Below are 26,466 nucleotides of genomic sequence, written 5' to 3'. Positions count from 1 at the left end.
ATAGATCAATAGAAATTCCCACACGAAGCTTCACAAAACACTTTCCACGACATTTCGTAATTCATTCCTCCTCTGTAAATCGTAAATAAACACCACAAGTGCAGAAAATATATAATGATTCATTTCGTGCAGGCTTTTCAATTGTTCAAATTCTGTCAATACATCACGACATGCAGTGTCGTCCGAATGGTCCTTGTCATGTTCAATTGTCCCTTACTTGATAAATGTCGTACCATTACTTGTAAAAAGTCAAACATTTCTGTTGTAATACATGTTAAATCACTCTTCTCTGATGTAATCTTGGAAAGATCATTCAATTTTTTTACAATCTTGTAATGTTTAGAAACATTTTGGTAATGTGCTAATATATGAGGAGGGTGTGGGATTGAAGATTCCAACTCGGAACAAGTCGAAGGTTTGCTTTTCTTTGGGCTTGTACTTATCTCTTTCGAGGATGGAGAGGTCAGTAACGTTGTTTTCGAAAGACTCTTGCTACGTCGAGTCGATCGTGTAGAGGGAACCATCTGGAAGGAAGAATCATCTTCTGAGTCGCTTTCGTCATCATCCGTCTCATCTGTATCATCATAATCATCACTATCTTGATCATCGTGATAATCTTCATCACTTTCTGGATATTGTTGTTTTCTTTTTGTACCTTTGTTACGAGAATTCTTCTTTGACTTGGCGTCATTTTCTGTGAAGTGTCGTTTCGAAAATGAAAATGTTTCACTGCTGGTATAAATGACAAATGGACAAACACCATTGTCACTACTCTCGAACGTGTTCAAATAGATCAATAAATTCCATCGGAATGCTTTTAGTTGATTTCTCTGAATATTAGTTGGCAATTCGACTGTCACAGTTGTTGTTGGATTATGTTCACTGATTTTACCTCCCAACAACAAGGAACCAGCTTTAATTCTCCATGGTGCTAATAACTTTTCATTGTCGTCCACATAATCTAGTATTTCTTTCAAACCTTTCAATTTGACGTTTCCATCCACATAGTCACTTTTGATTGGAATTTTAAGTTGATTATGTTGAGGACCCAGTATATAATTTGGGTAAAGTGCAAAATAGAGATCTCCATGTTGTTGATGAACGAGAGTTGGATGACCAAGGTTCAAGGTGACAGATGCCATAAATTTTGGAACGGAATCTTCATCATAAATAAAGCCTGTAATCTCGTGTTGAGTGGATTTCTGTGGATCGTTTTTTGATAGAAGAGTGAGTGTTCCTGCTCCATCTCGATCCAATGTGATGGAACATGAGGGTGGATTGGTTTTTAATTGTGATTGCAAGCTGGATGGAAATTCAGGTGAAACACTGAAGGTGGGCTCTTGTGATAATCGAATGGTGTAATTGGGTTTCTCGATAACTCTTGATGATGAAGAGGGTGGTGATGATGCATCTGTGTGAGCTTGTGATGGAAGCATGGCTGTGAATTTTTTTCAAAAGAACGTGACAGGAATGTCAACAATTTGAACCGCAAATTCCTCTTGTGCGAGTACTGACGAGGAATCAGCAGTAAATGGTCATACCAAGATCTCTATCCATGTTGGTTGGATGACCAATTAATGCTGCGAGTTGAGTGAAATTTTTTAATGTTTTAAAATTCTTAATGAGACGACAAAGATAACTCTCAATTATTGCAATGCTGCAAGCTCAGCTTCCTTGCTCTTCAATAAATCGAATGAGCAAGCATATGGAGTTTCCATTTCCAAGTGATATTCGCATGTTGAAGGCTCATCTACTTTTACCAACTTGTTAGTGCCTCCACATTTCAGTTTCAAAATGGCCTTTCTTGCTCCCACTTTCCAACAATGTTGACCATCTTCAAAAGTCATGACGTTGGTTGCACTATTAAAATCTTTGAAATTGCCTAGAAGTGTCGACGAGTAGTTCTCCTTTTGGTTGGCCTTGTTGTAAGGACAAACTTCATACGAATATTGTTTTTGTTGCATCTCAAAACAGGATTCACTCAACTTGTAAAATTCTTTGTTTTTTCCATAATTGTTTGTTAATTTCTTTTGAACATCAGTTAACGAGTTCCTTAAATTAGACAATTCGTTGTTCAACTGATTGTATTGATTTCTTGCTTCCTCAGCAGCTTTGTTAAATAATTCAAGAGCATCAATATCATGAATACGGTGTTGGTAATATAATTTAAATAATGAAGTTGTGTGGCGAATACATTGTAAAGGTCGCGTAAATATTGAATACACATCTAGCTTATATAATAACGTTTCACTTGATGAAATAGTGACTTACCTGGAAATTTAAAGTTAATAATTTCCTCGTCATCAACAAAGGTTGGTTCTGAGGGTGGCTGAGGAGTTTCAGCTTGATTTTCTTGAGAGTCAGCTTCAGCCTTAGCTTCTTCTGAAGGTGGAGCTTCCTTTGGAAGTTGAGCCTGTTGCTCTTCCCATTCTTTCTTCTTCTTTGCTCTCAATAAATCTTTTTGTAATTGTTCAACTTTTTCAGCTTCTTCTTTTTTAATTTTCAGTTCTTCCAAAGTTTTTTCCTTTTCCGAAATTGATTGAGTTAAATCCTTTTGTTGATTTTCCAATTCGGCAATCTTGGATTTTCCATATTCAACATCAGCAGCAACAGAGCTCATGGCAGATTTCATTGCATTAATTTCGTTTTCTAAAGAAGCAACAATTTCCTTTCCTAATTCCTTGCATGTATCTTCACAAACATTCATAGAGGCTTCACCAAATGTGGAGGCAAAGTTTTCATCAGAGCCATCACAACAATCACACACTCCACTGGAATTAATATTATTTCATAACAATTTAAGTCATTTCATACATCTTCAATTATCTTGTTATTGGTTGTTACTTACTCGTTGACCTTGCTATGAGAAATGTATTGTGGCTTGAAATATTTGTTTTTACAATAGAATTTTGTGTCAGAGTTGAAAGATAGCACTGCATTGCTACAGGCGCTTGTTCCAGGTTCATCACTTCCGTCCTTGCAATCACAATAATTGTCGTTCACAGAATCAAAGCTGATCAATTCTTTTGATTGTAAACATTGAAATTGTTGCTTCTCCGATGTTTGCTTATATTTTTCTAGTAAATCAGGACCAACACCGTAGGTTGTTCTTTCGATAGAATTAAGTTCAGCCCCACATTGTTGTACAATCAATAAAGAGGCTACTGAAATCATCATCAGAATAAAATACAACGATGATGTCGGAAGTGAGGCTTTGCTTTTCAAAATTCCGAGTTGATTCATTTTTTCTTTAAACTTTACAATTTCACAACACGTGTTTTTATGGCGTCTTTTATCACCACGTGACATCTGTTTATTGATGATTAGATCACATGCTCTGTTGAGAAGTGTACAGGGAAGCAATCAAGAGTTCTCAAATTAATGAGAACAATTATAGGTTGTGTGACAAATTCAGGAACACAAATCAATCGAGTTTTAGAATTTTCAAATTCTAGCAGTTTCGTTTCATATTTCGAACAATTTCCACACACAAAAACATGAGGTGTGTTTTTGATAATAAAAGGATCTGCTTGTTGGAAAGGATAACACCCTAAATAATGGTTAATGACGACGGTTACACAAATACACTCAAAATGTAGTCAAACTTACTCATTGTATCCGGAGCTGTTGGAGCTAAATGCCCCCATTTCAACATATTTTCCATAATGTCCAATCTAGAATTGTAGACAGAATATTTTTCAACATCTTGTACTGTTTGCCCTGATGTGACGACAACACTGCATATAATTGTCAATAAACAATGAGAAGCTTCAAAGTCAGTACTTACTCTACATGATTCTCTCTTATTATGTGAGGATTAGTAACGAGATGACAAGTAGAATATGATGCACTCTTTGGAAACATGAAAGGATGGATAGGTTGTTGGGGGATTGTAACATTAGATGGATCGTTGGAGCCAGGCATAATGTCCACATCTACATTTGAAGCAAGTTGTTCAACAAAAATATCAAAAGTTTTCATGAATTCAGCAATTGAGCTTAATTCCTTTGGTCTCAACGATCCTCTAACATCAAATAGCTTTCCTTGATCCTCAGGTGCAATAACAACATTTCCTGCAATAATAACTCGAGATATCTTGGTCACAACATTGTCAACTAATGTTCCACTCGTTGCCAATCCAGTGATGAAATCAAAAGCCAATTGAGTTGCAACTGCGTCAAATTTTGGATGGCTGACACAGACGCCTGACAAAACTGCTAAATACGCGTCTTTAGTATTGGAAGAAATTGCATTCTGGGGTGCCATATCGTTGAAGACAATATCTCTTGCAATAAAAGTTCCATTGCTGTCTATTTCTCCAAACAAGCCTGCCACAATTCCCGTCACTAATTGGCTAGTCATTATTTTGTTCTTTTCTGACTGCTTTCCTTCAAATACCACATTGCATCTTGAACCATTGACATCTTCTAGAATTAAATAATCGTTATCGGATACATAATTATCTCGGTTTTCAATTTGTTCCACTTCAGACGCTGTTTTGTCCAATGTGAATTCTCTCAAAATGTTTGGTTTTAACTTCATCTCCTTAAAAAGAGTACCGACCACTGTGTATTCCACTCCCATGGAAAGATCTAGCATGGATTTCGCATGTGTAGCCTTCGGATAGAGTTTGGAAATCTTCTTCAACAATGGAGGTTTGAGTGTTTTAATACGATGTTCATATAATTTTGAAAATTGTTGTGTAAATGTTTTATCACTCAACAAGAACAAATCTTGGGAAAGAGCAACATGTTCCGTATGCTCTCTTTTTTGTTTTTGCGATGATGATGAAGAAGGCTTGTGAAGAAGTGATGAAGTTCCTTCAACAACATCGGAAAGGCACTTTTCTTGTGGCATTATTTTTTTTAACGTTCTCTCCATGGCGGGAAGTCTCGTTCGACCATTAATTGGATTTGTGTGGGTCAATGAAAACACACTGAGGATTCTTGGAAGCACATTTGTTTATTCAGAAAGCGTGGGGTAAGATCTTCTAACAACAAATGTGCTTCAAGAATCCTCGAACATTCGATGTCAGGATTTTTGGGGCTGATTCCATTTTGCAACCTCTAAAATTGTCAACCTAGAAACCCACACATTGCCAGTCAATTTGCCAAAATGTATCTGTTGGACTCGTCTTTACAATGTTAACATTGTTGAGAAGAACCCCGTGCCATTAAAAAAAATAGAAGCCATTTTGAGCGCGCTGATAGCCGTTAGTTCCAACCGTTTTCCATACTTTCATCATCACACTGAAACCCCGAGAGAATAAACTCGGACCGTGTTATTCTTGGTGTTCACTGGATACTACATACACAGCTGTATCTGTGTACGACGATTCTATCTCGCAAATAATTATTCCTCCTCTCGTACTGGAGCCATCACCTGCCATCGGAGTTTTGCACAAAATTTTTGTTTTTTTAATATCAAGTTCTGAAATTTATTGAAATGATGAACAACAGCTCAGAGGATTATTTCGACAATGATGACGAGCCAAGAGACCCAAATGCTTCGTACCATCCTATTGCATGTTCCACGTGCAGGTCTATGCACAAAAAGGTATGTAGAGTTGACAAGAGGATTACATTCATCTATCAATACTTTCAATTACGACATGTAGTGCGATAAGGTAAGTTGAAAAGTATGTACATTTTGATCTCAAATAACGTGATATTAAGAAACTACCAATTTGCAGCGAATGCTTACTAAGAGGTAGAGAATGCATTTACAACATTCCCAAAAAGAAGGGAAGAATTCGTGGAGGAAAAAACAAGAAGAAAAAGCCAGAACAAGGACTGGAGGCTGCCAAAACTCCTTCCTCATTGTTTCAACAACCATGCCTTTCCACTGCATCGTCATCATCGGACGCTCTCGTTTCGACGACCGTTGGAAGCAATTCTACCACATGCTCTCCTCAAATTGATTTAATAAGGCAACGATATGCACAAAGAAAAGATCCTTATCCAACAATATCGCCTGGAGACCAAGATTTAGAGCTTCGAAAGCGTCTCACATCTTTAATTCCTACAACCTTAAACAACTTACTATCTGAAAACTATTCACTGTACAAACAATTTTTGAAAAGAAACACCATTGATACATATTACAACATTATTTCAAGTGGGCATCCTGTTGTTGCCAAGAAAGTTTTTGAGGACTTCTTGTTCAATGATAGTCAACACCAAAATACAGAGCTCATGGCTTGGTATTTTCGATACAAGCGTTAGTTGAACAAAGATTTGGACGAAAAGAAAGAGCTGTTGAAGATATCAATATTTCAAAACAATTATTGTCATCGTTATTTGACAAGTATGATGACTTCTTTGTGGTATGCACATTCAACTACCTTTCATACTATTTTGCAGGAGAAGGTGATGACAGTCGAGCGAGGTTTTATCTTAACACTGTAGATCACTACTTTAATGATAAAGCGTTATTGGATCATGAAGCTCTTTCTCAAGAAGTCAAAAACTTGGACAAGTGGAAAACTGTTACCAAGTTGAGTATTGATTCTCAAAACTTCCATTCCACAGACGATGATCACTTTATGTGTAATAGACTTTCTCTAATTTATAGATATGCTACAGGAAGACAAATGCCTGAAGAGTACATGACGATTGCTCGACAACAAATTACTCCTCAAAATGTAATAAGCTACCTAGGACTTTTGGACAGCGTTTGCTCGTTCCTTACACTGCACAATCAAACGTTTGCTTTCACGCCAGAACAGAGAGAGTTATCCTCTATTACTGATGCTATGGTTTATCACGGATCAAGAATGAGAATTCTGATAGAAGCAGGAATTAGAGGACATCTTATTGAGGTTTCAGCAAACAAAATTATCGATGAAACAGTGAAAGGAACATTCCCAATGGTGCCTGTGGCTTTGGCCAGCGTCGTTGCTGGAGCTTGCAAAGTGCATTTATCCATAATAAGGATGATAAGAGTTGGAAAGCGTGTAAATGGAGCTGATGGAGTTGATTATTATGAATATGTAGCTAAGGGTTTAAGAGCTTTGAGGATATTAGGCACTCGCTATGGACGAGTATTGAAGTTTTGTTCGATCATTATGAAAGAGCAAGAAGAAGTTATTGAAGGGAAATTCGCCAAAAGTATTAATTCATTAGAAGAGTTAGTGTCACAAACTTCCATGACAACACCACCCCTCACCTGCAACATTTACCAATAACCAGCACGCTCACCACACTTCCTGTACAAACATCAACAAGCAGATTTGAAGAACTACCTTCTACGTATACCACTTCGTCATCTTCGTCTTCTTCATTTTCAACGTCGTCTCCCTCTTCTGGTGAAACACATTCTACTCCACAACAATTACCAGTTTTATTCCCCTCACATCAACAAGTTATTTCTGCTGCTAACACTGTGGCATTGCATGACCCGTCCGTTTCTGAGCTACTCGCTCAAATTTGTAACAGTATCAACATGGGAAATGTTGCCAATTCACGACCTCTCATTTCGAATAATGCTGTGAATTCAAACGGCCAGCTTCCTCCCTCATTTGTTGAGATGGAAAGCCATTCCCAAAACTTTGAGCCACCACCACATGACATGCAATCTTCATCAACACAAGGAGTGCTTCCAACCTATGGAACTGAGGTATTCATGCACAGTGAAGAGTTAGAGCAAATACTTGACTCGTTTGAGCAAGAAAATACTCAAAATTTTAATGCCTATGAATAAGAACAATCCTTGTGCCTCATGCTGAATAAAAATTGGATTTCAGCAAGCGGAAAGCCATTTATTTTTAGCGTTACACTTGAAAAAAATACAAATGTCTCAACAAGAGCAAAAATCAACATCCGACAACAAAACTCCAGAGAAGCCATCAAAAGACAAAGACACCGATGAGGAGAAGAAAGACACTCCAATTAATCCATTGGATGCGGAAGAAATTAAATTGATCAAACGATATGGACAAGGAGCTTATTTTGCCAAGATGTAAGTGTTGGAAATTAATTTACAAAGAGAAGATCGATCGACTAATGTTAACAACGCTATATATTGGAATGTATCACCTCTGTTATTAATTACTTTGATTACAAACATTTTAATCCGATATCGTCATACTCGGAACTCCATTCTTTTTTATTGATCAATCTTACAATCTTATACAATTCAATACACGAATCAATACCAACAAATAGAAAAGATACTGAGGAAGCTCTCAAGAAAATGGTTCAAGAAGTAAACGAATTATGTGGTGTAAAAGAATCGGAAACAGGATTAGCAAACCCAAGTCTTTGGGACATTCAACAAGACAAAGCAACACTTCAACATGAAATGCCTTTACAAGTTGCTAGATGTACAAAAATTATCGACGACGACGAGGAAGAGCCAAAGTATCTGATCAATGTTCGTCAAATTGCTAAATATGTGGTAGGCTTGGGAGAAAATGTAGCACCAACAGATATTGAAGAAGGAATGCGTATTGGTGTTGACCGTACAAAATATCAAATCAAAATTCCTCTACCACCAAAAATTGATGCCAGTGTAACAATGATGACTGTGGAAGAAAAACCAGATGTAACTTACAATGATGTGGGAGGATCCAAGGAGCAAATCGATCAAATTCGTGAGGTTGTTGAGACGCCGCTTCTCCATCCTGAAAGATTTGAACAACTTCATATTGACCCACCAAAAGGTGTTTTATTGTATGGACCTCCAGGTACAGGAAAGGTAAGTCACTGATTTGGCTTTCAAAGTTTGAACATTGGAATTTTATTGTGTCATTGTTAATCTTACATTTTTCTCGTTTTGTTGAATTTTCTTTTCGAAATCTGAACAGACCCTTCTAGCAAGAGCTGTAGCTAACAGAACTGATGCTACATTTATTCGTGTCATTGGTTCAGAATTAGTTCAAAAGTACGTCGGTGAAGGTGCTCGTATGGTCAGAGAATTGTTCCAAATGGCCAGACAACGTAAAGCTTGTATTATTTTCTTTGATGAAGTCGATGCTATCGGTGGTACCCGTTTTGATGATGGTGCTGGTGGTGACAATGAAGTACAAAGAACTATGCTTGAAATTGTCAATCAATTGGATGGATTTGAAGCTCGTGGTAACATTAAGGTACTCATGGCAACAAACAGACCTGATATTTTGGATCCTGCATTGATGCGTCCAGGTAGATTGGATCGTAAAATTGAATTTGGTCTTCCTGACCTTGAAGCCCGAACGAACATCTTTAGAATTCACACTAAGAACATGAACGTTGAAAAAGATATCAGATTTGAACTTTTGGCTCGTTTATGTCCAAATTCCACAGGTGCTGAAATTAGATCTGTATGTACAGAAGCTGGTATGTTTGCAATCAGAGCCAGAAGAAAGACTGTTTCAGAAAAGGACATGCTAGACGCCATTAACAAGGTCATTAAGGGTTACCAACGATTCAGTGCAACTCCAACTTACCAAGAAAGTCAGCACATTCAATAAGTTATATCCCAAATGAACCTCTTTGATAAATTATCAATTTTTAAAATTGGTTTTGTTTATTTCACTCGTTTTCAAAGGACATGCATTCTCAAGATACTGATGCGATTCTCATCATTCGAAACAGTTTGATTAATGGAGCATGAAACGAGTTTTAAATCAAATAAGAAAACAAAAGTCTCAGTTAGTCCACAAGTTTCCATATTTCATTTATGAAGTAATCAATTGGCGAAATGCACATCCAACAATTGTATCCTTGCCATCATTGAAACTCAATTCTCAAAGCAAAACTCCAAACTGAGAAACCTTCCATCAAGCATCTACAAAATTTTTCGGAAGTGACATTTAAATCCGATTTTCAAACATCAATAAAACCGCTCAAGAAACGAATCATTAAGCCAATAACACTTTTCATCACAAGAAAAAAGAACGTTCGTGTCACGCTCTCATTGCAACACATTTCTTACAGAATCTCGTTACCAAAATGATTCAAACTCAACAACAAGAGGTTGGCATTCTCATTGATGTGACTTCTCCTCCATGCACACCTACAACAACAGCACCCTCTTTCAACAGACTACTGAATGATCACCAATATTCTTCTTCTTCAACTTCCACGAGTTGCTCGCAACAAGCCAATAATAATACAATTGTACCATCCAATAATCATCAACGACATTACAATACCGTGTCGTATCGAAGTCCGAGTTCATCAGCATCTTCATGGAATTTGGTCCAAACACCCAACCATAACAACCACAACCACCCACGAAAGAGTCTTCGAAGTCAATATTTTAAACATTGTCGCACAGACAGTGAGCACAAACGAGAGCAAGAACAAAATCCTCAAGCCGTGGAAGGATTTGTTGCTTTGAAAACGTCCAATAAGAGTCACAAGTCACTTTCACGAATTGAAGCCATGCTCGTTTCTCAATCACAATATAATAATGATGAGGATGAAGCACCAACACCTGAAAAACCTAGATCACATAGTTTCTTATCGAAAATTGTATCCAAATTAACGACAGGAAATTCTAAAAAGAAAAGGGATAATCAGTTTTAATTGTAGATGGATTGGTAGTTATGAGTTCACATAGTTCTCGGTTGCATGCGTTTGTAATGCCTGCATCGTGCTGTGTGGCTTGGACATTATTTCATTTGGAATATTTTCAATATGTATTACATCAAAACGACTCTCACTTTCTCACTTTCAAACAGTTGGATCAGCAATTCCTACTGAACTGATTGACGCGATATATAACTCGACAACATTGTTGCTAAATTCAAGCAATAATAATAAATAAATGTGGATTTTAATCCACGTTCATTGTTTACAAATCTTGTTGCATTTCATCTCTTTGGTTTTCATCCAAATTGCTCACAATTGGATTAACTGAAAGATTCACGGGTTTGCCCTGAGGATTGAGACCTCGAATGGACAGGTCATAAATTATTTCTTCACACTTTTTCACGTCATATTTGATGGCATCAAATCTCTTTCGTAATGAATCATTCTTCAAGTTCAATAATTTAAATCCATCATAGATCTGAGTGAGAAAATCTTTAATGATGAATGGCTTTGCAAAATCCAATCGAATGACACAATTTACGCTATATCTATTCAGCTCAGAAAATAAATTGCACAATCCATATCTAATAAACCAATGAATGTAATAATATTTCAACAAACAAATTTCCAGGTATTTCCATAGAACCCAATTAATTAAAAATATTATTTGATCGTTCAAAACAAAGAGCTCCACTTACAAATAATCCTCTAATGGAAGATGGAAATTTTCCAATTTATCAATTCCTAACAACTGTTCAGTTTCATCCTTGGTAATGAGAGCATGATCCATGTTGTTTTCCATATCTTTGGTAATGAAATGTTTCAAAGCAATCACTGAACAAAGGTTTGATAATCTATATTGCCACATATTATAATATTTATAATATCCTCCGACTGGAATACAAGCAGATAACTTGGCCAAACTTTCTGCACACTTGGCAATATATGGGTCTGCCAATGTGCAAATTTCTTTCACATGATCCGAGAAGTTTGGCTTGTTTTGATGAATTTTTTGAAGTAAGCCTTGTAAGATCGCAAGAGGCTCATCTATTTCTTTGATTGTACTTTGGATCTTTTCCTTGATAGATTCCAATTCTGATCAGAATCATCATAATTATTTAACATGATTAAAATCCATTTTGTAAATAGGGAGAGAAATTAAAAATCAACCATCGGATTCCTCAGCCTACCTTCAAAGTAATCTTTTGTTTGTTGGAAAATTTGTTCCATGATGAAAGATGGTATTTTTTTGTAGTGCGCCAACGTTCTTCAAGAAGCAATAAAAAATCAAATCACTCAAGGGAAATAATAATAATAATTTGAAAATTGTACAAAGAGAAATTTCTCCTCAAGTCTGATCTTGCTTCTTCATTGATTCATTATTCATTTTCACCTTCAATTTCAAAAAGATTCAAATTCATTCTCCAATTTGAATTTCAATAAAAAATCAAAAAAAAAACAAAATGACATCATTGACCTCTTCTCAACCGCCCCATCACCACACTCCGAAATACACTGGTTACCATCGTCAATGGTTTTCAGTATTGCCATCCGAGACACAACCTGTAAATTCCCAATTCTCATCGACAACAGAACCCATTTCCGTTTTGAGTTATAACCTTCTCGCTCAAAGTCTTTGTAATCGACGAGGTACACAATGCTATCTCACTCCAGAACAAGCACGATGGTCTTTTCGAAAAACAAAACTCTTGAATGAAATTGCTCACTTAAATATGGATATTATTTCATTGCAAGAAGTTGATTTTTATGACACGTTTTGGGAAATGGAATTACAAAAATTAGGATATTCAACAGTGTTTAGTCCTCAATTTAATTTTGAAAAGAATTATCGACCCATGCCTTATGGTCTCGTTATTGGTTATAAAAAGGACAAATTTAATTTATTGAAATTTAAAGTAGTGGATTATCGATTGCAAGCATTGTCAATGAGTAAATTTGATGTGAATCATGAATCTTCATGTTGCAATGAAACGAGTCATTCAACAAGCATATTACCTCCAATGACAGTACTTGAACAATGTGAAATGAATCAAAGTGGTAATATTGCCTTATTGGCGGTATTGCAATGTAACAATGATCCAAATTGTGGAGTGATCTTGTCCAACACTCACTTGTATTGGAGACCTGAAAGTAATGTTGTGAGAGTGAGACAAGAATTGGTACTCTTGCATGAAATGAATGAATTATTTAAGGACTTTAATAAGAATGATCGTAATGACTTGTTTGAATTAGTATTTACTGGAGATTTCAACACTTCACCCAATGACTTACCTTATATTTTACTGACGACAAGAAATCCTGAAAGCAATAATGGTTGTGATGAAAATGGAATTGCTCTCGATGAGAATGGAAAGAAATTTTGGAATGCGTTCAATCAAAGCGAAATGATGAGTGGTCTTGATGGTTACGATTGTGAACAAGATCCTCTCGTTCCTTACTTTCCAATTGTGGAATGGGCTACAGATCAATGCAAAGAAGAATTCCTTCAACAACAATCGCACGTGTCCATGACATCGACTAGTAATAGTTCCGATGAATCTCTCAATGTTCAAGAACAATATTTCTTTGAACAATTCTATATGGATCAAAAAGTGAAGCGACTCGAACACATTCGACAATGTGTGAAACATTTTTCACATTTTCCCTTATTACACTCCTTGTATACACAATATTCCAAATGTTCAACATTGACCTTCATGAAAGAAGAAGAGAGACAGCGTCAAGTTCTCAACCCCACAATTTGCAACACAACAACTTTGACCATTCAGGACCGTATTGAGGCCATGAAAGTTCATTCTCGATGGTCCAATCAAGAACTCTACTATACAACCTTCACTCCCAAATACATCTCTTCGTTGGATTACATTATGGTACGAAAGAGAGCCATCGTGCCGACCATGACGATCAGAGCTGTGATCGTTCACCCATCTCCATCCAATTATGTAGTTTGTTATCCATACCAACACCTCAAGAAATCACACAAGGTCAGGAAGACCATCATCGTGATCGGCAACATCACAAGTCCTACGGCACCACAAATGGACATGTGGATACCGAGTTGGATTCAGGTGCGCATCTCCAACCACACGCTCAGGAACCAAGATCCTTGTGTAACCAAGAGGCTGTCGCCGCTGTTGTTGAGAATGTTGAACCTTCCAACAACAACAACAAGTTACAGCATTACATTCCAAATTCCATTCATGCTTCTGACCATTTTTCGCTTGGAGCCACACTTATTCTACATGATCGTATATCCAATCATGAGCTTAACATTGTAGGGTCGTCGAACCAAATGGAAACGAGTAAAAATTTCATTTAAGGGTTATGAGATGCAACGTTTTACACGTTTAAGGAAAACCTTAATCAACAAATCTGATGTGGTCCGTGGAACTCTGCTGTTGGAAGTACTTTCCTTTTTAGAGTAGTTCTCGTCGCCACTAACGGCCTCATCTCAAAAAAAAACATTCATATCCTCAAGCCTCTTCTTGCCTCCAGTACACTCGCTGTTGGTGGTCCTTGCAGCTGATGTTGAGGGAGGACTTGTTGTGATCTTGATATTAAGATATCTTTGAGATGGGGTTCAAACAATCAAAACAAGTACATTACCCTCCAACAAGGAGGAAAAGTGTAGAGAAGTTCATGTATTAGACGGTGAGGGCGATTCCGAAATCCCAAAAGCGTTCTGCCTTGCAAGAGAAGAAGAGTTGAGAAGAAGAGTTACACACTCTCTTGAATTTAAGAAGGCAAAGAAGAAGCCTTTTGTACCAATGCACCGAACCAACTCTTCTCCTGTTGAAATTGTAAAACCGTTCTATGAACGACCACTTCAAGCTGAAAAACGTTCACGATCCATGCCTTACCGAGTGATCCCAGTTAATTCTGAAGAAGAGGAGTTGGGCCAAATAGGAGCATGGGAAGGATCTGTGAGGGTCATTACATCACCTCCAGTTCGCAGGGGATCAAGGAAAAGCATTACAACTGAAGTGGCAATTGTGATCACTCCTCCATGCAGTCCAGCCCAATGCGATCACTTGTCTCCTTCCTCACGCAGACATCTCTCTCAATTGTCCTTAGAGAAATCATTAGGCCCTATTCTGAACAAGGAACTTACTAGCCCGAAGTGTTCAGCTTGGAACAGCGGTAGTGTGATACAAACCCAGACAGTGCTGACATAATAATATTTTAACGTAACTAACTTATTGCAAGAAACAACGCACCATGTACAATTACTCGTCAATGGGACCTTTAAAATTAATTTACTTGAACTGAATATACGGATTTTTCTTCTCAAATTCTTTCCATGTAATGTAGTCATCAGTTTTGTAAGAGTGTTGTTGCTTGAATTTGGACAAAGTGGTTCCAGTAACCAGTGGCTCCTAAAAGAGCACTGTTTCACAATCAATAAAATGAACAAAAATACACACCCGGCCGCCAGCAATGAGACTGTCGCTGATCAGAGTAATAACACAGATGAAAATTCAACGACGACTACTAGTAACACAGAAATTACTCGGATTCCAAACAAGCCAAATATTGCAATGCCATGTTACAAGAGAATTATTTTACAAGTCGGAGTGACATACAGTTATTGTACATGTGGATTTAGTAAATTAGAAGGAGGAGCGTTTTGTGACGGTACATGCAAAAATAGTGATGAAATTAAAGGATGGGAACCTAAAGAATTTACAGTTAATAATTTTAACAGCGGAGGATATTCAATTTGTTGCTGTGAGTATTGAGTGAATAGAATTTTTAATATTTGCAAACCAAACGAATTTCACATTCGAAACACAATAATAATAATTACCTTTTTCCATGTGCAGGTAAAAGAACTCAAAAACCACCATTTTGCGACGGTTCTCATATTGATTTGGATTGGTAAAATTAAATAGGTAAAACATTATTTATTATTTGGGGGAGTGTTTGTTGGATTTCGTTTCAAGTAGTTCATACCACCTTGAAAAAAAGTTTTCATCTTATCAGTTGTTGAAGCGAGGGTGTCCTTTGGCTTGTCCAAACTTGGACGTGAAGCAGCATCAATGCTTGTTCTGGATGTGGAAGGAGAGTTTGTTAAGGAAATGTTAATTGGATTGTGTAAAGTATCAGTACTGGTTCTGGATGCTGTTGAGTCTTTGGAAATGGTGGTAGAGCTGGTGCTTCTAGTGAGAGACGAAAGAAGTTCTTTTGTGGATGCAAATGATCCGGATCTGATCATGGATATTGTACTTTGTTCCTCCTTATGAATGGCAGGAATTGCGCTTCCAATAGATGTAACTGGATCACTCGTTCCAGTTCCATTCGAGAAATTATTCATTAAACTCTCATCGCTTGAATTTTCAATAAGTTCATTATGCTCCTTCTGCATTTTCAGTGATGTGGCAAGTTGTTCTATTTGTGAAGTCAATTGTTTGAGATCATTCTTTTTCATGTTGACACCAATGCCATTGTTAGCAATCGCTACCAATTGCTTAATTGTAAAGTTGTGGACATTTTTCTTGACCCATTCCAACAGATCTGATTCGCTTTGTTCATAATACGCTGAGATGTAGCTTCGAGCAACAGCTACATGAGGAACATAACCCTTGTTTTCTTCAATCAAAGATGCAGGCACCATTTTCTGTAATTCGGTCGTCAATGTTTGCAAATCTAATTGCATTAATACTCTGCCTTCATTATTACACTTCTTGACTCTTGCGAAACCCTCTACCAGTAAATCTACGACATACTTAATTGCTACGTCCCAAAGAGCATGAATAGAATGTTCCGGTAATCGATCATCCATGGTTTGTAATTTGATGGAGAAAAACTTCTTGATATCATCTCTCAATTCGAAAACAAATTTGTTACATTGGTCACCTAGAACTTGAATTTGATATTTGCAGTTTGCAATCTTGTCAGGATACTTTTCCATGTAGGGGAAGTCGAACAGTAAATATTTGACAGTTCTTCCGTAAATGCATTCCTGAACTTCTTCTGTTGCTGCCTTCATCGATTTCAAGAACTGCGTCACATACGCTCTGGATTTCTTTGGTATTAACTCCATCATTCTTTTTTCTGTAATCTTTTCAATAGCGTTAAAAAGATGCGTTAAACTTTCGGCAGCAATTGCTCTTTCGTAAAGTCCAAAAAATGGTGGTTGCTTGATGTTAATCATCTGAGAGACCTGCGGTATTTTGAAGAAAGTGACCTCACCGTTAGTAGCTTCTTTCACACACCTGTTCAGCTCTTCTCTAATTGTCTTGAAAGTTTTTTGTAACGCTTCAGATACTTTGGTGTCATTTTCTGGATATGTAAAGGCTTCTTCCAAGTTGATCGTTGTGGAACTCACTGTATTTGAAGAAATGTTAGCAAACAGTGTATATACTGTGTATAACTATTAAAATGTTAGCCTTCCAAATTTCAACTATCAAAAGTCAACATACATAAAATTTGTAGAGAGTGGTAAAAGCAAAGAATATGTCAAGACCAATAGGTTGAATGATCTCCATGGCTTGAATGTAAACACCGATTCTTCGCAACATAGTCATAGAAATGTTAGTATAGACCTCCACATCCTTCTTTTTCTTCTTTGGTTTGGTCTCTTTCTTTTTAATAAAATCATCATCTTCGTCTTCGGATGACTCGGATGATTCGGAGGACTCGTCGTCAACAGGTTCTTCTTCCTCTTCAGCATTGACTGTTAATAGGAAGGAACCTTTTTCGAAAGCTAGCTTGAAAGGATTGCTATCTCTGTCATTAGACTTTAAGAAACCTCGAACTTTCTTTGAATATTCTTCATAAATATTTTCAATGCTGTCAAGTGCACTGTTTGACTTGGTCCTGAATTCGGGGATGTCATTTACACTAAAGCTAACAGATTCTAGTTGTTGCCAATTTTCATTTTCAACCATGGTCTTGATATTCTCTAAAATGTCCTTATGATAGTGCACAAAATATGATCTACTTTTTGTTTTAAGAGCTCCCTTCAAATGGTATGAGTCACTCTCACTAAATTCCTCTCCAAGATGGCAAATCTTTTCGAACTATTGTTAAATAAAATAACATTACTCAAAGTTCAACATACCATATTAATAGAGTGGAAAACTTGAAGGAATTTGTCAATTTTAAAGTGTGACAAGTCGCAAGCGCTCAAAAATATAGAAATCTTTTTTTGAATATTATCCCAAAGCGTCTTTCTGAATTGATTTAAGTTTGTTTTGGTAATAGAGAAATCATATGATTTCAGTGTTTCATCCTTGTCCTTTTCCTTTTGTAAATGCCAGCAATACATTTGATAATAATTGTACATAATATCGCTGACTGTACTCAATGCTCTCAATAACGAAGCGAGTACATGATCGAAGTGAATTTTTTTACATAGATTTGCGTAATCCATTCTATTAGTTCAGAGGCATGTACATAATGAGCTATCTATCAAAATCAAATTGAAACCTACTTGACAATGCTTTCAATATTTTGGGCCTTGGGGCTTTGCATAGCAAATGACAAGACGACTTCTCGCAACAGTTGCTCCACAGCGTCATTGTAGTTCTTCTTAATATCGACACTGATCTCTCCTGATGATAATTCTTTAGAACTTTGCAGAGTTGTTATTAAATCTACTCGATGATAAGGGTTAAATACCTACGCTATTAGAATTCTTTCATAGGCGATTGGATCAAATTGAGCACAAACAGATAATAAAGATTCCTTCATCTTTTGCTCCATTCTTTGATATACGTTCTTAATATTTCTATCTAATTGTTGTACACAAGAAAATTGGTTCATACTGACAACAGATTGTCGATGATCCAACATGAGTGCAATAGCATTTGGGAAATTTCCTTCTTCCAACAATTGATTCATTTCCTTGTCCTTGTCAACTATTTCTTTGATTCTACCCAAGTAGTATTCTAAAGTCTGATGTGTAATGCGATTTATGTTGAAATGATGGTTTCGTTTGTATATAAATAACGAACATGTTAATTGAAATTAATAGAATAATTACCTTTAAACTTTTTTTCTTTCGATATAATGCAACAATCATCAAACCTCCATGAACGAGATTCTCGTGAGCCTTCTTTAATCGTTTCCGACCATTCTTGCACATCAACGATGTCATATTGAGATCGGCTCCAACTTCTTGCACGTTGGTCATTCCTTCCACAAACGAGTTGTAATTGTTCATCACAGTTTTACCGAGTCTATGATTGACGACACCCAAAACCTTTTCCTGCTTGTTTAACTCCGTAAGTATGGAGGCTTCATCACTCAAATCCAGAGTAGGCTGGGTAAGTACAAATTCCACAAGATCAATGCCATTATTCATTGCTGCTGATGAGCCACCTTTGGTAGGTGTTGTCATTTCATTACTACCCTGTACATCTTGAAAATAAATTTTAGAAACGGAATTTAAAATATCTTCCTCTGTTTCGGGTTCGTTATATCGTGATGATGATGATGATGAACCTGTTGATAAATTGGACGACCCTCTTGGCGATGCTGCCGATCCTTGAGGTGTGTTTCGCAGACTCTCCCTGCGATTGCTCATTTTTTTGACTGTTTGCAAAACGTTGGTGGCATGATGGATGATTCACCAAATTCCTTTTTATTGTTTTATCTTGAAAGAATTAAGATTGGCATGAAAAAAAGTATGGTTCCAAACCGTCGTTCCTACACATTCATGGCTGTCATCTCGGATATGGAAAGCTAGACTCCTAGCTCGCACATTTTTGCATCTCCATTGAATCCATTGAATACATTGGAAATGCACTCATGATGACGTGCCTGTGTGTGAGAATTCATTCCGAAAGCACTTCTCAATCAGCCTTTGTTTCGTTCAACGAACGATGAAACTGAAAAAAAAATGAAAATTATTGATAAGATTAATCAGTGCATCGAGGAGAATAAGACCTTCTACTCGTTTGAATATTTTCCACCCAAGACTGATGCCGGTGTTGAGAATTTATATCAACGTTTGCAACGGATGGCTAAATTTGCTCCCTTGTTCATTGATATTACTTGGGGTGCTGGAGGAAGCACTGCTGGTAAGACCATTGAAATTGGAGCCACAGCACAAAATATGATTGGCGTTGAAACTCAAATCCACATGACTTGCACCAACATGAAGATCGATGAGTTGGATAAGGCTATTCAAACAGCCAAGGACTTGGGTATTTCAAACATTTTAGCTTTGCGAGGAGGTAAGTTTAATACTTGTTTGAACACATAGTTTCATCTTGATGATTTATTATTGTGAATGATTCTTGTCCGATTCATCACTATTGCTTGCACAATAATGTTGAACTTGTAATCTTGCTTTGGTGATGAATATTTCATATGACGGTACTATTGAATGCTATTTACACGTACTCCGCAATGGGTTGTTGTCGTTATTGCCTAAACTACGTTGTACACATACACGATCATCACACAACCTTGCTATTCATTTGTTGAATCATCATTTCACTCTTATTGTCCTGTGTGAAATTTAAAATGTCCAACCTTCCAAATTAATCATTTCATTCACATTATTTCACGCTCTTTTACTTCGGTCAAACAGATCCACCTCTCGGAACACAAGAATGGGAAAAGACAGAGGGCGGTTTCACTCACGCAAAGGATCTAGTTAAACACATCAGAAACAAACACGGTGACTACTTTGGTATCTCTTGTGCTGGATATTCCGAAGGTCATCCTGATGGAGATTACGAAAAGGATTTGCACTATTTGAAGGAAAAGTATGATGCTGGTGCAGACTTTGTTGTCACGCAATTGTTCTATGACTGGCAACAATTCTTGAAATTCGTTAAGGATGCTAGAGACATTGGCATCAAGTGCCCAATTATTCCTGGTATTATGCCAATCAACAACCACTCATCTTGGCAAAGAATGACTTCTTTCTGTAAAACTAGAATTCCTGAGGAAATGAAGGAAGAAATGTCAAAGCTCAATTTGGAAGATGACAATGAGGTTAAAGCCTACGGTATCAAATTGTGCATTACCATGTGCAGAGCATTGTTAAATAATGGTATTCGTGGTCTCCATTTCTATACTCTTAACTTGGAAAAGAGTACAGAATCTATTTTGGAAGGTCTGGAACTCTGTCCAAAAGAAAGCGTTCCAAGATCTTTACCTTGGGTCAAACCTGCAAACGCCAAACGTTTAACAGAAGAAGTTCGTCCAATCTTTTGGTCTAATCGTGTCAAGTCCTACATTGACCGTACGCAACACTGGGATGAATTTCCTAATGGTCGTTGGAGTGACTCTAGATCTCCTGCATTCGGAGAGTTGGGAGAAGAAATTGCCTATTTCTACAGAAGAAAGTTTGGTGACAAGGAAAATCAAATTACAGCTTGGGGAAAGGAACACGACAGCATTGAATCGATCTCAAACGTTTTTGTGAACTTTATTGAAGGAAAGATCTCATTCCTTCCTTGGAATGAACAACATACATCTCCAGAGACCAATATTATTAAGGATGAATTGATCTTCCTCAACAAGAATGGGTTTTTGACAACAAACTCACAACCTAAAGTGAACGGTTGCCCATCCTCTGACAAGAATGTTGGTTGGGGTCCAAAGAACGGCTATGTTTATCAAAAGGCATATGTGGAGTGTTTCATTTCCCCAGCTCAATTAGATGTCTTGGAAAAGGTTGTAGCTGAAAAGTATCCAATGATCACCTATCAAGCTTTGACCAAGGATGGAAGAGCCAAGTCCAACATTAAGGAAGATAGTACATATGTCAACGCAGTAACTTGGGGTGCTTTCCCAGGTCAACAAATTCTTCAACCAACAGTTGTTGATAGCAATGCTTTCTTGGTTTGGAAGGATGAAGCTTTCCACATTCTTGACTCTCATTGGTTGTCGTTGTATGACGAGAATTCAAACGCTCACAAGGTACTCAAGTCCATCTCTGACGAATGGTACTTGTTGAATATTGTAGACAATGATTATATTCATGGAGATATTTTCGCTTTATTCAAGGATGTTGTCGAAAGAAAGCAATAAATCTCATTACATTCTTTCTATTTTTGTTAAATGATCAGTTTTAGATTTTACTTGTAATACTCAAAAGTACTTTCTTGTACTCATCTATCATTCCAAAAATGCCATTGAAACCACATCACTGTCCAACCAATGAAGTCAACCATTTAAATATTAACGGAATATTGACCGATTCATAAGGTTTTGATAATTCATCTTAATTAAAATGTCAGAAGACCAGCAACCATTGCCCGACAGCAACACCCAACTCAACAAATCTGCTGACGTGGAAGACCAAGAAGACTCACAAGTTGAATTGGTTGAAACGGACGGTAATGAAGACGACGAATACGAAGAAGACGAATATGAAGAAGAGGAAGACGGCGAATACGTCGATGATGAAGATGGGGACGAAGATGAGGACGGTAATGATCAGCAAGATGATGCCACGCCAACTGTCATTCGAAGGACAAGCAATTCCGCTCGCAAAAGCTCCGAGGCCAACAACTCTTCTCAACAACAAATACTTCAAACTTCTGAAAGGGCTAAGGCCTCCTTGATACAACGATTGTTCTCATCAACTCGCAATACAAACACTTCTTCAAAATCTTCAAAAAAGAATAAGCAGAACAAAAAGGCAAAAACCTTACTGAACCATCCTCTTCGTCATTGGGTGTTCCAAGAGCACAAAGCATTCGAGACAGTGTTCATCTCACCAAGTATGAAATTGAAGACGATGATATTATTGACTTTGGAAGGCCTCTAACTTCAGAAGTCACCAGCTCCAAAATTAGTAAAAATAAGATTGAACCGTCGAACAATTTGGCGAGTGAACAAGATGATGAAGCACCTCTCCCGCAACGACTTCCTTCTTCTCCTCCCATTGTCATTACTTCCTCAAATACTGTAATTGCTTCAGAAAGAAAATCCACAACGCCTCGTACCACCTCCAAACCTCAAGAAGAAGTCATTATCATTGAGGACGTAGAAGAAGCCAAGAAAACACCGCCAATAATACTCAAGGAGACCATCCTCATGCATCCTCACTCGAGGACGGAGGAGAAGGTGGCAACACTAACTCGGAACCAAAAGTATTGAAAGAAGAACTCTCGTTCTATCAGAGATGGTTCAATTTTTCAAAGCCATCCACCAACGCTACGACGACTATCAATGCTCATGTTGCCATCCATTCTGAAAACACTCCCAAGTTAGTTGAGACCACAGAAAGTAATAACAATCCAATTACGAGTCAAGAGGATCCAAGAAAATCTGAGGTGAATAGAAATGTAAAATCTTACAAGATTGCAATTCTTGGTGAAGACATCTATGAATCTCTCATAGCGTCAGAATTCTTAATTGATAACATGCCACCTCCAAATTTTGTTTCTTCCTCACAACAACCAAATGTGGCTTCCTCTTCCATTGCTTCTCCAACCAATGATCAATCTGAACGAAGAATTTCAGAAAGCCATGGATCCATGAAACAACTCTTTGATTTCCAAGGTCAGCAACATGAATTAGAATTGTTCTTCTATGATATTTATGATCAGTTTGTAAATATAATGGACCAGTGTCTCAAAGAGTGTGATGGGTTTCTTATTGTCTACAATGTTTGTGACCGAAATACTTTTAACCAAATTGATCTATTATATGAGAAATTGTATAAAGCAAAACAAGGAGGAACTATTGCCTTAGTGTTGGTCGGTGTTGAATCATCCCCTACGTTCAACAGTCGAAGAAGTTTCGAAAGAAGAAATTCCTTGTTAAGCACAGGCAACATGATGGATGGAACTCAAAGCTACTACTTGAGACCTTCCATTTGCTCGAATAATGTGAATAATAACAGTCAATCATTGGCTCCTGGTAGCGGAAACATCAATACAGTAAGTTCACAGAATAAGGACATTGGCACTGAACCTGGAACGGCTGTTCTAGAACCAAGAGGATCAGTGACCTCGTCTTCATATGTCAGTGGAGCTGTAGCTACCAACAATTCAGTCATTCTTAGAACGGCCACTTCTCTTCCTTCTACTGAAAGAACTGTGTCAAAGAGAGAGGGTCTCAAGAAAGCTCTTGAATATTATGTTCCTTACATTGAAATGCACGGAACTGAATTGACACAATTTAGAAAGCAAAAGATCAGAGAAATATTCCATGAATTGTTGAAGGAGATTACCTATGGCGGTAATTTGAGGTTCAGTGCTGTGAAACCAAAGACCATAGAGGTCTCTGAGAGTGCCATAATGTCCGACAATGGAAACGTGGATGAACAACAAGGGGTGATCATGAACCATGGAGAAGCTCCTTCCGAGCCAACCCAACCTTCTGGACTCTTTCAGTCTCTTAAACTTCTTTTCAATAGCTTGAATGTGAATGGATATTGTCTCACTCAACCTATTGGCAGTGAAAATGAGCTACGACAAATTGAGTTCTTGATCGATCATTTCGAATCACACCAAGTCACTTGTCAAGTAATAGAGGCTTGTCTTAAAAGATTTGACTTTAGAAATGTCAAAATGAAATTGAGACAGAAAATCATTCCGAAAAATGTCCAACAAATCCTTTCTTTCCTATTTGACATTCCATTGAGCAAGATGAGTGTTTTGCAATCGCTCATTCAAGGCGAGACCAATCAAATTGAAATCAATGAGAGGTTGGTGTTTGCAATATTCATTGCTACATACGCCAAGCATTTGTACACGGAGCAAAACTATGAGCTCTATGACAGAACGTTCATGGTCACACTGGAAGAAGAGTGGTATTTTGTCAATAATTTGAGCCAAATCTTTCAAGAGGTGAAGAAAAAGTACAAAGACTATACCACTTTGGACTCATTTGTTGAAGATCAAGTGATTCGAATGGTTGAATGGATGGAAAAGAGAATCCGTCTAAGAAGAGGAAACGAGATTGAAATGCTAATGAAGTTTTTGCTTCTCAGTGTAACCTCTCAAGACGATCATTATGGTTTTGAGAAGCGTGTCAAACCATACGTGCTGGGAAGTAGATACTTGGTTCTCAAAAAGATGTCCAGTAATCACAATGGAAGACTCTACAAAGCTGTAAAGGTAAAGGCAAGTCGGTTGTGCACATTGAAACAACTTGCCAATATTTCCAAGGCAGATTTGTTTGAGATTGGATCTGGTATTGAGAGTGGAATTCTGTTTGACAAGCATGAAAATGTAATGACCTTCAATGATTATACCATACGAAGATATCTCGCAAACAAGTTTGAAGTATTCATTGAGATACCTTTCATGAATGGAGGTAATTTGGAAAGGAAGATTGATCAATCCATCAAGAAAAACAAATACATCAATTACATTGAGGTTTTGGATATTGCTTTGCAAAGTGCGAGAGGTTTGAATCATTTGCATGAAAGAGGAATTGTTTTCCCAACTTTGAAAGCAGAGAAAATTCTATTGAGCTATAATTCAGATGAGAAATCCAAAAAGTCTCAACAGCGAATTGATGGTGGCAATACTCCTTCTACCTCCTCAAGCTTCAAATATGGAAGAATGGATGAAAAATTCAGTGAGATTCCAGTTATTGACAATTACATCAAAAAGGAACTCTCCAAGTATGGAAAAAGCAAAATGATGCCCTCATCTTCAAAGATGAGCGAGAATAACACTGCCAGTCAATCAGGAAGCAACTCTCAACTTAAATCACTTATCATTAAGGCTCTTGAGGATTCTACGTCCATTCTGGAGGAAGATTTTCAATCTAATTTGAATTGTAAACTAACAGATTGGTTTAAACCTTGGGACTTTACAACCAACGATTATGTCATCAAGAATAGAAAAGTTATGGACACCTATTCTCAGAACAAGAACAAAAGACCAGGGCATGACTTTGAGGATGTTTCATTTTCAGTTCCAACGTCACACTCCTCTCTTAGAAAGCAAATGGCTTTGAATGAAATTTCATCAAACAACTCGACCATCTATTGTGGAGATATTGAGACGTATTTAGATCAAAAGGATGATATCTTCAGACTGGGATGTGTTTTCTATCAACTCATTACAAGAGAAACCTTTTTAAAGATGGGCCCACTCAATGCTCCACAAAAACCATATGTAGAGCCGCCATCTCAATCTAATCGTTCAAGCGTCACAACGAACACTGTGGTCGTTAACAATGGAACCAATAACAGTCATTCTGAGAAACAAACCATGTCATTTTCAAGACAAGATTTTGGAATGCTATCTATTGATGAAAGTGTTGCGCTCAATGAGGCTTTAGCTCACCAAATCATTGCTTCTAAAATTCATATGAGTCTTCTAAAAAGTGAAGCAATTCCAATCCTTCACAGCACAGTACCACAGACAGGTTCTGAAATGTCACCTTCAACCTCATCCAGTGGTGAGCATGATGAGAGAAGTGTTCTTTTGCATCAACATAATCTTGACTCTCAAACAAACCAACAAACTGGCTCATCCGTTGCTGTGAATGCTGCTGGCTCAACTTCTTCCAAAGCACTCTGTTCAAGATCCAATGAGAAGCTCTTGATAACTCTGATTCAATCCATGTTGAAGAAGAATCCAACACAAAGACCTTCTCTGGCTCGTGTTATTCTCATTCTCGAAGTGTTAATCAAATATTCTGATATTGGGGATGAGATTTTAGCAGTGCTTATGCCCAACGAAAATCATTCAGAAAGGTCTTCAAGACCAAATAGAGCGATGTATAATGACATGTCATACACAATTTCTCCTCAATCAACCTCTCCATCCTCAGTGACACCAATTACAACATCTAAGGCATCAGCAAATCTCGTACACCAACCAGGAAGGCTACTCTATCAATATCCCCAATGTCATCAATGACCTCCTCACAGAGTAATGACGATAACATGGAAATTGCCCAACTAATTCCCAATAATTCTGACGAAAAAGAAGAAATGGTAATGATGGATAAGTATTTAGAGATACCAATTGAAATGAACCAACCTACACCAACC

The 26,466-nt window shown here is 37.4% G+C and overlaps 12 protein-coding genes across 12 annotated transcripts; 7 read left to right on the top strand and 5 right to left on the bottom strand.

Moving 5' to 3' along the window:
* Window positions 1-155: 155 nt before the first annotated feature.
* On the bottom strand, window positions 156-1,436 carry C9374_000098 (uncharacterized protein; the record flags this gene model as incomplete). Its single annotated transcript, XM_044700026.1, has 1 exon — window positions 156-1,436. The coding sequence occupies one exon, from the start codon at window positions 1,434-1,436 to the stop codon at window positions 156-158; it is 1,281 nt and encodes a 426-aa protein (XP_044552651.1).
* Window positions 1,437-1,646: 210 nt separating this feature from the next.
* Window positions 1,647-3,243, bottom strand: C9374_000097 (uncharacterized protein; the record flags this gene model as incomplete). Its single annotated transcript, XM_044699915.1, has 3 exons — window positions 1,647-2,227; window positions 2,272-2,771; window positions 2,849-3,243. 3 exons carry the CDS (start codon window positions 3,241-3,243, stop codon window positions 1,647-1,649), a joined length of 1,476 nt encoding a protein of 491 aa, XP_044552650.1.
* Window positions 3,244-3,323: 80 nt separating this feature from the next.
* Window positions 3,324-4,857, bottom strand: C9374_000096 (uncharacterized protein; the record flags this gene model as incomplete). The annotated part of the gene is made up of 3 exons (XM_044699804.1): window positions 3,324-3,550; window positions 3,610-3,737; window positions 3,788-4,857. The coding sequence occupies 3 exons, from the start codon at window positions 4,855-4,857 to the stop codon at window positions 3,324-3,326; spliced, it is 1,425 nt and encodes a 474-aa protein (XP_044552649.1).
* Window positions 4,858-5,445: 588 nt separating this feature from the next.
* Window positions 5,446-7,701, top strand: C9374_000095 (uncharacterized protein; the record flags this gene model as incomplete). The annotated part of the gene is made up of 5 exons (XM_044699693.1): window positions 5,446-5,556; window positions 5,618-5,626; window positions 5,676-6,219; window positions 6,363-7,128; window positions 7,191-7,701. 5 exons carry the CDS (start codon window positions 5,446-5,448, stop codon window positions 7,699-7,701), a joined length of 1,941 nt encoding a protein of 646 aa, XP_044552648.1.
* A 91-nt stretch (window positions 7,702-7,792) lies between these two features.
* Window positions 7,793-9,451, top strand: C9374_000094 (uncharacterized protein; the record flags this gene model as incomplete). Its single annotated transcript, XM_044699582.1, has 3 exons — window positions 7,793-7,959; window positions 8,166-8,697; window positions 8,807-9,451. 3 exons carry the CDS (start codon window positions 7,793-7,795, stop codon window positions 9,449-9,451), a joined length of 1,344 nt encoding a protein of 447 aa, XP_044552647.1.
* A 481-nt stretch (window positions 9,452-9,932) lies between these two features.
* Window positions 9,933-10,511, top strand: C9374_000093 (uncharacterized protein; the record flags this gene model as incomplete). Its single annotated transcript, XM_044699471.1, has 1 exon — window positions 9,933-10,511. The coding sequence occupies one exon, from the start codon at window positions 9,933-9,935 to the stop codon at window positions 10,509-10,511; it is 579 nt and encodes a 192-aa protein (XP_044552646.1).
* A 268-nt stretch (window positions 10,512-10,779) lies between these two features.
* Window positions 10,780-11,747, bottom strand: C9374_000092 (uncharacterized protein; the record flags this gene model as incomplete). The annotated part of the gene is made up of 3 exons (XM_044699360.1): window positions 10,780-11,101; window positions 11,216-11,612; window positions 11,708-11,747. 3 exons carry the CDS (start codon window positions 11,745-11,747, stop codon window positions 10,780-10,782), a joined length of 759 nt encoding a protein of 252 aa, XP_044552645.1.
* Window positions 11,748-11,980: 233 nt separating this feature from the next.
* Window positions 11,981-14,713, top strand: C9374_000091 (uncharacterized protein; the record flags this gene model as incomplete). Its single annotated transcript, XM_044699249.1, has 2 exons — window positions 11,981-13,522; window positions 14,156-14,713. 2 exons carry the CDS (start codon window positions 11,981-11,983, stop codon window positions 14,711-14,713), a joined length of 2,100 nt encoding a protein of 699 aa, XP_044552644.1.
* Window positions 14,714-14,944: 231 nt separating this feature from the next.
* On the top strand, window positions 14,945-15,420 carry C9374_000090 (uncharacterized protein; the record flags this gene model as incomplete). Its single annotated transcript, XM_044699138.1, has 2 exons — window positions 14,945-15,266; window positions 15,362-15,420. The coding sequence occupies 2 exons, from the start codon at window positions 14,945-14,947 to the stop codon at window positions 15,418-15,420; spliced, it is 381 nt and encodes a 126-aa protein (XP_044552643.1).
* An 18-nt stretch (window positions 15,421-15,438) lies between these two features.
* Window positions 15,439-19,068, bottom strand: C9374_000089 (uncharacterized protein; the record flags this gene model as incomplete). The annotated part of the gene is made up of 6 exons (XM_044699026.1): window positions 15,439-16,911; window positions 16,961-17,551; window positions 17,602-17,914; window positions 17,974-18,114; window positions 18,166-18,437; window positions 18,526-19,068. 6 exons carry the CDS (start codon window positions 19,066-19,068, stop codon window positions 15,439-15,441), a joined length of 3,333 nt encoding a protein of 1,110 aa, XP_044552642.1.
* Window positions 19,069-19,383: 315 nt separating this feature from the next.
* C9374_000088 (uncharacterized protein) lies at window positions 19,384-21,530 on the top strand (the record flags this gene model as incomplete). Its single annotated transcript, XM_044698915.1, has 2 exons — window positions 19,384-19,720; window positions 20,080-21,530. The coding sequence occupies 2 exons, from the start codon at window positions 19,384-19,386 to the stop codon at window positions 21,528-21,530; spliced, it is 1,788 nt and encodes a 595-aa protein (XP_044552641.1).
* A 202-nt stretch (window positions 21,531-21,732) lies between these two features.
* On the top strand, window positions 21,733-26,332 carry C9374_000087 (uncharacterized protein; the record flags this gene model as incomplete). Its single annotated transcript, XM_044698804.1, has 3 exons — window positions 21,733-22,225; window positions 22,279-22,490; window positions 22,559-26,332. The coding sequence occupies 3 exons, from the start codon at window positions 21,733-21,735 to the stop codon at window positions 26,330-26,332; spliced, it is 4,479 nt and encodes a 1,492-aa protein (XP_044552640.1).
* Between the last annotated feature and the right edge of the window lie 134 nt (window positions 26,333-26,466).

Source organism: Naegleria lovaniensis, assembly GCF_003324165.1.
Source record: "Naegleria lovaniensis strain ATCC 30569 chromosome Unknown tig009, whole genome shotgun sequence".
Taxonomy (NCBI): Eukaryota; Heterolobosea; class Eutetramitea; order Acrasida; family Naegleriidae; genus Naegleria; species Naegleria lovaniensis.
This window is presented reverse-complemented; position numbering and strand designations above follow the sequence as displayed.